The sequence below is a fragment of the Cyrtonyx montezumae genome, unplaced genomic scaffold (genome assembly GCF_038088225.1).
Source record: "Cyrtonyx montezumae isolate F1298 unplaced genomic scaffold, pur_monq_1.0 scaffold_3, whole genome shotgun sequence".
NCBI classification, from domain to species: Eukaryota; Metazoa; Chordata; class Aves; order Galliformes; family Odontophoridae; genus Cyrtonyx; species Cyrtonyx montezumae.
Genome location: NW_027072034.1, coordinates 148,019,007 through 148,027,250, shown reverse-complemented (window position 1 = coordinate 148,027,250; position 8,244 = coordinate 148,019,007). Strand labels below are relative to the sequence as shown.

Genomic DNA, 8,244 nt, shown 5'->3' with positions numbered 1-8,244 from the left:
TGGGGGACAGACTATTCCAGTCACCCAAACATGGTTGAAATTGGGGGTTGGGTGTCTCCCGCCCTGGGAGTATAAGGTGTCGATTGCCCCAATTCCAGAATATATCCTGGGCATAGACATTCTATGGGGTCTGGCTCTCCAGACAACTGTGGGAGAGTTCAGACTACGGCAGAGGTACATTAGTATCCGGACAATACGGACAATATTGAGGGGCCATGCGAAACATGAGCCCATTTGTTTGCCAAAACCACGCTGGATTACTAATGTAAGACAGTACAGACTCCCGGGGGGGGGCAAGAAGAAATATCAAAGATGGTGCAGGAATTAGAGGAAGTAGGTATTATAAGACCTGCACACAGCCCATATAATTCCCCCATATGGCCAGTACGGAAGTCGGATGGAACATGGAGAATGACAGTGGAGGAAACTAAATAAGGTCACGCCGCCCATCCATGCGGCCGTACCCAATATTGCCTCCTTAATGGACACTCTTAGTAGGGAAATTAAAACCTACCATTGTGTCCTGGATTTAGCAAATGCATTTTTTAGCATACCTATTGCTAAAGAATCACAAGATCAATTTGCATTTACGTGGGGAGGCAGGCAGTGGACCTTTCAGGTCTTGCCACAGGGGTATGTGCACTCACCAACATACTGTCATAATTTGGTGGCACGTGACCTGGATGATTGGAGAAAACCGAACAATGTGAACCTATACCACTATATTGATGACCTCCTGTTAACATCCGACTCACTGGAAGCAGTAGGGGTGGCAGCAGATTCATTAACTGCCTACCTAAGTGAAAGAGGATGGGCTATCAATCCTCAAAAAGTGCAAGGTCCAAGACTGTCTGTAAAATTTCTAGGGGTAGTCTGGTCAGGAAAGACCAAAGTGTTACCTAATGCCATCATAGATTAGGTTCAGGCATTTCCAGTCCCTACAACACCAAAGCAGCTGCAGGAATTCCTAGGTATTGGGATATTGGCGTTCCTTTATACCTCATTTGGCACAACTGCTGAGACCTTTATATAGACTTACCAAAAAGGGCCAATTATGGGACTGTGGGAGAACAGAACAGGATGCTTTCCAACAGGCGAAACAGGCGGTTAAACAAGCCCAGGCACTGGGTATATTTGATCTTACCCTCCCAGCTGAGCTAGATGTTCACGTAACTCAAGATGGCTTTGGCTGGGGCCTGTGGCAACGTCAGAGTTCTGTTTGGACCCCCATTGAATTTTGGTCTCAGGTGTGGCATGGAGCAGAGGAAAGATATAGTATGATTGAAAAACAGTTACTGGCTGCCTATTCCGCATTACAAGTGGTAGAGCCAATAACCCAAACGGCCGAAGTTATAGTCAAGACTACATTGCCAATCCAGGGGTGGGTAAGAGATCTGACCCACCTTCCTAAGACAGGGGTGGCCCAGGCGCAGATGGTGGCACGATGGATCGCCTATCTCAGTCAGAGGAGTAGTCTGTCTTCCTCACTGTTGAAAGAAGAGCTCCAGAAGATTCTTGGCCCAGTAACGTATCATAGTGATGCACCGAAACAAACTTTAGTTGCTCCACCACAGAAGAGTCCCATCCAGGAAGGAAAATACCCTGTCCCTGAAGATGCCTGGTACACGGATGGGTCCAGCAAGGGCAACCCAAGTAAGTGGAGAGCAGTAGCGTACCATCCTGCCACAGACACAGTATGGTTCGAAGAGGGGGATGGTCAAAGCAGCCAGTGTGCAGAGCTTCGGGCGGTGTGGATGGTTATACCCAAAGAAACTGGTGATGGTATCCTGAATATTTGCACAGATAGTTGGGCTGTGTATCGGGGGCTCAATCTTTGGATCGCACAGTGGGCCACCCAGGATTGGACTATCCACTCCCGACCGATCTGGGGCAAAGATATGTGGTTAGACATATGGAATGCAGTTAAACAGTACTGTAAGTGTCTACCATGTTTCTGGTCATCGACCCCTACAGTCACCAGGAAATGAAGCCGAAACACTGGCCCGAGTTAGATGGGTTGAGAACTCGCCATCTGAGAATATTGCTTACTGGCTACATCAAAAGGTGCGGCATGCTGGGCAGAAGACCATGTGGGCAGCCGCTAAAGCGCGGGGACTGCCCGTATAACTATCGGACATTGCTCAAGCATGCCGAGACTGTGACGCCTGCTCTAAGATAAGACCAAGGTCATTGCCTGAAACTACAGCCCATCTTGTTAGATGACACAATCCTCTACAGAGGTGGCAGGTTGATTATATTGGGCCGCTCCCTCAGTCTTAGGGGGCGAGATATGCCCTAACCTGTGTTGACACCGCGAGTGGGCTAATGCAGGCCTATCCAGTACCAAAAGCCAACCAGGCATACACTACAAAGGCACTCACAAGGCTGATGGCTGCCTACAGGACACCACAAGTCATCGAGAGCGACCAAGAAAGTCATTTCACAGGTTCAGTGATACAACACTGGGCAGAAGACAATAATGTTGAGTGGCGATTCCACCTGCCATATAATCCAACGGAGGCAGGTCTTATCGAACGTTACAATGGTACTCTCAAGGCTGCCCTGAAGACAGACTCTCAGTCCCTGCAGGGGTGGACAAAGAGACTCCACAAGACCCTGCGGGACCTGAATGAAAGACCTAGAGACAGCAGACCCAGTGCCTTGAAAATGTTCCAGACAACAATAAAATAAAATGGCCCTGGAAGGTGCAGGTAGGACCACGATGGTGCAGCCTACTTGCACCTTGGGGGAGATTATTGGAGACGGGGGGCTCGGTAGCCCCTCTGGTAATTGGTACATGGCCTGTTGAAATAATGGTTAACACTCCAGCCTTTATTGCTAAGAGGACCCCTATCATGTCTCTGCGGGAGATCAGGACACCCCCTTTGGTGCCTGATATAGTCGTACAGCCACAGACATCGGGTCAAAGAGTTTGGTACAGGCGGCCAGGGCATGCCCCTGTACAAGCTGAAGTGTTAACCCAAGACAGGAATACGGCCTATATCTTACCTTGGAGAGCAGATCGTCCCCTCTTGGTACCTCTTCATTGGAACTTCACATGCCCTAGTTGTATTTGCATTTCATTTTTCAATAAATGCTTGTTCACACTAAATAGGCTGCAGCTATAACCCAAACACAGTTGCTCCTTCCTCATCCCTCCTATGAGGTTAACATTAGAGCCCCCCCAAAGTGTCAGCATTTAGAGGATGTCAGCATTTTCTCCTAAAAAGATCGTACAAAGTCACACAGCCTTTTTGTTAAGGCATAGTATATTTCAAGATAATTCCGTTGAAAGATTGAAGACTATGTCAAGGTAATACTTCGTATGGAACTGAAGTCTGTACCATCAGTTATTATTGAAGTAAATCCTAATGGCGCTGTGCTCTTGGCAGTCTGACGTAGAAGTACAAGCACTTCAAAGTATGATCTCGTTCTTATATTCTTTGTGCTGAACACGTTTCTGGAGCTAGCAAACCTCTGTTCGATCGGCCGTGCAAGTTGGTGTCCTTGTACACAAACCAGATATTTGCTCCCCACAAAATCATATTAAGAAAACCAAATATCTGTAGGTGAAGAAAAAACTGAGCTTAGGTTAAGAAACAACAGAAACCACCCCAACAATACAGACACGTGAAGAACACAGAAAAGGACTTCAAAACAAGACAGCAACAGCTCTGTCATCTCCTTGACTTGGAAACCTGCATATGCTCTAGAACATTAGGAATCATTTTAAACAGACTTCCCTGGAAATCATATAGCTGACCTGTTCTGTCTTTCATATGGAAATATGAGTTCTTTTCAGTCCCTCGGCACGTGCAGAGGGACTGAACTTATTGTCCCAGTATAATAGCTAACACTGGGGTTCAAAAAGCAGGTTTCGCTACAAGGACCTTACAGTGAGACAGATCTGCCTTGCTACAAGGATGAGTTCGATGCACATGAGCACTCCATACCAACCATCTTATAAGGAATTCCTTATGTGCAAAAATTCAGACAGTTAATTAAAAAAAGGGAGATCTAGCACCAGGAGGCAGAGCAGGAAGCACAGTGCTTCCTCCTCACTTATTTGGGTGACTGAGTAACACTTAAGGTGCTATGGGTTAGGGACAGAAATAGCATGGAAACTTAAATGTGCCTGGGAACCATTGCATCTTAAAACTCTGACGATGCATCCCTCAAGTCATCTCTATCTAGTTCTCTGAGGAAGCTTCCTTTTAAAGATATCAACATTGTATCATGGTGTGACCAATATCCCCACAAAGCAATCTTAAATTAAATCAGAACATGAGAATAGGCTTCTCAGGTACCACTGGCATTTATAACGTTCATTGAACACCATATGAGATAAGATATACATACCACAGAGACGTTCAGAGTTCTCATGCTGGTCACAGAACCAAAATGACAAGTTGTTCCTGGGGCTTTGCAAAAGTCGATTAGTGTAATAATGCTGGCCCCTGTAGCTATTTTGATATCAGCAAGTGCCTTTGCCCAACCAGAAGTACTGACCAGCCACAGAAAGGTTGTTACAATAGTTACAGCCAAGTCCTACAAAAGAGAAGTACTCATTAAAAGGTTTAAAATAAATTGAAAGTGCACTAGAGAACAAGGCAAAGACTGTATCAGCTACATCAAAATAACCATACCAGCACTATGGAAGTATATTTAGAGATTAACAGTAATTACAAGTCAACATGGGTTATACAGTTATATACCAGCTATTAAACCATATATGCCTTCTGCATCTATCAAGCAACAAACAATTTTATCCTTGAAAAGAAATGTGTTCCTAAATCATATGGCTGGAACTTATTAAAAACTGACGTTTCACAAAATCGGGTGGCAGGGAAATCTCAAGTCTGGACTGCTGATACACCAAAGTTAGGCTTAAAAGATCACTAGGCCTGAGACACTCCAGACCATGCCCAGAAACATCCTGAGGGGCAGGGCTTTGCTATTTAAGGTGATCACAATGCACAAGGTAGCAGTTTCCCTCTGTTCATCACATCCACACTGCAGGTGCTCTACAATGGGGGAATTCCCAGTGGCTAACAGGAGTGAAGCTCCCTCACAGAGTAACTGTATATTCAAACACATAAGAAAGAAGATAGGTTCTGGTGAAGACACTGTTCACTTGAGAAGAAATTTCATTCTAGTCTTAGCTTCATTTAATCTATAGAACAAGATGCCATGGATCAAGGGCTCTGGGTTCCTTCCTCCTTCTGCTCAAGCCATCCAAGATGTGGTTCACACTCCACCTAACTTTTGGAACTAGTGAGTATTCCTACATTAATTCAGCGTAGCTTGTGTTAGCAGTATTTATCATCTTTTTGTACTCCTAAAACAGATACAACATGGAAATGCTTAGTATTACTTACAGTTAGTGGAAGCTTGCTATTGTGCTGATACGCATGCTTATATCCAATATATACTACCAGGGCAGCAACGCAGTAGAGGAAAGCCACTACTGAAAGCATTACAAAGAACTGTGCAGAAGAGGAGAAGTTGCCCACAAGGTAGATGTCAGGCCAAGTCCCACCACAGCGACTGGAATCTGGTGCACTAAATTGAACAGCATTCAGCCTGGAAAAGATTATCTTTTATGTAGTTATAGTCTCCTACGCAGAGAAAATTTCACACAGTCATGCTTCACAACACCAGTGCTCCCTTCAGCATCCTAGCTGTTTAAATTTGTAAGAAAAACTGCTTGAATAACATACCAGTTATACAGCACAGGTAACAGATCTCTGAAGATCGTTCCCTATCCTACATTGATATGTACAACGGTAGCTTTAAAGAATCTTGATCTTGCATTTAGACTAATTGAAGAAAGCAGCCTCACTTGGGAAGCAGATATTTCCAGGAAACACTACTTCTCCAAGAGCGGTCAGGCAGTGGAATGGGCTGCCCAGGGACGTGGAGTCACCAACCTTGGAGGTGTTCAGGGAACATCCAGACACTGTTGAAGGACATGGTTCAGAGAGAATTCAGAGAGAGCTATTGCTGGTTAAGGGGATAGCTGGACTGGGTGATCTTGTAGGTCTTTCCCAACCTTGGTGATTCTATGATTTTGGAAGCTAGCACTTGAAGGTGGAGGGACAGTGAGAGGAAAGACTTAAAATGAAACAACTGCACATCTGCAAGCAAGTACAAGCACTGGATTTTAAGCAAAGGAAGCTCAATAAAGTTCACAACCAGTAGTAACCACTCAACGACCACTACAAAAGCATTTCAGATTCCTACCTTCTCCTCCAAGTGCTTTTACAGAGATGAGGTTTGTGGCTAAGTTCTGTACTTCTGTAGTGGTCTTTATATGCTAGCATCTGAATCTATTGGTACTGCTTATTGGGCATGCAAGTAACACATGCACTTCTTACAGCTGTGCAGAAGTACAAAGAAAGAATAAGCCTTTTCCCTCATGCTCCAGGAAAGCAGCCTGCATTTACAACACTGCAATTATCGCAGTCTTTAGCCATGTACTGAACACCTTCACAAAAATTACAGTGAAATAAAATAAGAAGTTAATGTCTTTATAGGAAGACAGAATGGAAAAGATTATTATGACAACAGCGCATCTAAAGAAGAGTCTTACCTGGGTCCCCAGATCAACTACAAATTGATGAAGAAAGAGACTGGACTAGGGGACTTATTAAGGTTGGAAAATACCTCTATGACTACTTGATTCGTGCTGCTAATTAATCACCTTCCATAGCTTTTCCATACTGGTGGAATATAGTTTAGGAGAAAGTAACACAAAACAGTAACACAGCCAATTATCACTTCTACCTACTTGCCTCCATAAGGCACTGACAATCACACTGCTTTCAAACATAACTATTATCCACTTCCTTCCCCCTCAACTACCACAGATCAAGTCAAGGTGTTTACAATATTGATTTGTATATATAAGCTGTTCACAAAGGAAAAAAAAGTCAGTGTATGAGTAACAGCTGGACAGATTAACCTCACCTGAATGGATAAGCAAACGCAGCTGTAACTGTTTTGTTCACCACACCCTTGCAGGAAACCAAAAGGGTAGTTTCACCACGAAAGCCTCCACATGTTGAAGAGACAAAGATGGAGAAAATCTAGAAATTGAAACAAGACATTAGCATGCACCAGTAGATCTCCAAAGAAATCATCCCAGCCTTTTAGGAGAAGCAGCTAATAAAAACCAAGAACTAGGCAAAAAAATAATATGTTAATGAAAAAGCATTAAAGCAAAAGCAAGAAGGAACCAGCACACTGTTTCTATAGAAATAACTGGGGAAAAACCCTAAACAAGTCAGTTTCAAAGATTCTTGTTCACATTCCACTCAGCTCTACTGAGAAAGTACCATTTTGATTTGAATGCTCTCATGGAAACCCAACACAGCCTCTCATGTAGTCTAATGAGCATTTTTAGGAGTCTCAGACACCCACAATTGTGCCGTGTGGTAACAAGAAGCTGTACCTCTAAATAGCTCTAGCTTTCCCTATGTTAAGTAGAGAAACCCCAAAGCTCCTACAAGCAGGAGCTAAGATACTAACAGCCAGCAGCCCAAGTTGCTGTAACAGCTGTAATTAGTAGATCATGATATTTATCTGCAGAAGTGCTTTCTTTCCTCCTAGGTGGGACCTGAGGAGCAGCTCTGTGCAGAGCAGCCACCGCTAGCAGTGCAGCGCACACAGGCTGCCTGCCTACACGCTCCTGCTGAGGCCTGCCCAGCCACAGCCCAGAGAGCCACGCTCTGAGCAGGAGGACAAACTGACAACCTCAGGACCTTCCCTGCCCCACTCACCCACTCGAGGACCTTGATGAAGACCAGGGGCTCCAGCAGCGAGCTACAGTCCACCTGCAAGCCAAACATCCTGCAAGACAACCAAGCAGCTTCTAGGAGCCAGAGAAACCCCCACTAAGCCCCTAGGTCTCCAGGCAGCCTGTTATAGCCACTGCCAGACCCCACCCCACCCACTCACATCACAGTGCAGGTGGCCCCACCCCCATTACCTCATAATGGGTTGGCCTTGCCCCCTAATGCCTTGCGCTGCTGATGGCCCTGCTCCCTGGTCCATCACGCTGTGGCCCTGTGTAAGGTCCAGCTGTGTGAGATGGCTGCTGCTGCCATCGAGGACATGAGTTGAGATCTTGCTCGGGGAAGTAGTGCAGCCGCAGGTAGGAACAGCTTTGGCCATTTTGTGAAATACTCCAGGAGTTCGGGACTTGGCACTTGGCCTTGTTGAAGCTCATCCCATTGGCCTCAG

At 45.2% G+C, this 8,244-nt stretch overlaps 1 protein-coding gene across 1 annotated transcript; it reads right to left on the bottom strand.

Annotated features, from left to right (window-relative positions):
• Nucleotides 1-3,434: 3,434 nt before the first annotated feature.
• LOC136051491 (synaptophysin-like protein 1) lies at nucleotides 3,435-7,884 on the bottom strand. Its single transcript, XM_065740931.1, has 5 exons — nucleotides 7,782-7,884; nucleotides 6,970-7,088; nucleotides 5,379-5,583; nucleotides 4,360-4,548; nucleotides 3,435-3,563 (listed from the first exon to the last, which is right to left on the bottom strand). The coding sequence occupies exons 1-5, from the start codon at nucleotides 7,848-7,850 to the stop codon at nucleotides 3,435-3,437; spliced, it is 711 nt and encodes a 236-aa protein (XP_065597003.1). The 5' UTR covers nucleotides 7,851-7,884.
• Between the last annotated feature and the right edge of the window lie 360 nt (nucleotides 7,885-8,244).

What these genes read in the sequence shown, in the direction of transcription:
- LOC136051491 (XM_065740931.1), bottom strand. Translation starts at nt 7,850, where the DNA reads ATGTTTGGCTTGCAGGTGGACTGTAGCTCGCTGCTGGAGCCCCTGGTC. An exon ending in TCATCAAGGTCCTCGAGTGG is followed by an intron (nt 7,089 to 7,781) that starts GTGAGTGGGGCA and finishes TTCAATTTCTAG; the next exon opens with ATTTTCTCCATCTTTGTCTC. An exon ending in GAACTCTGAACGTCTCTGTG is followed by an intron (nt 3,564 to 4,359) that starts GTATGTATATCT and finishes CTTCACCTACAG; the next exon opens with ATATTTGGTTTTCTTAATAT.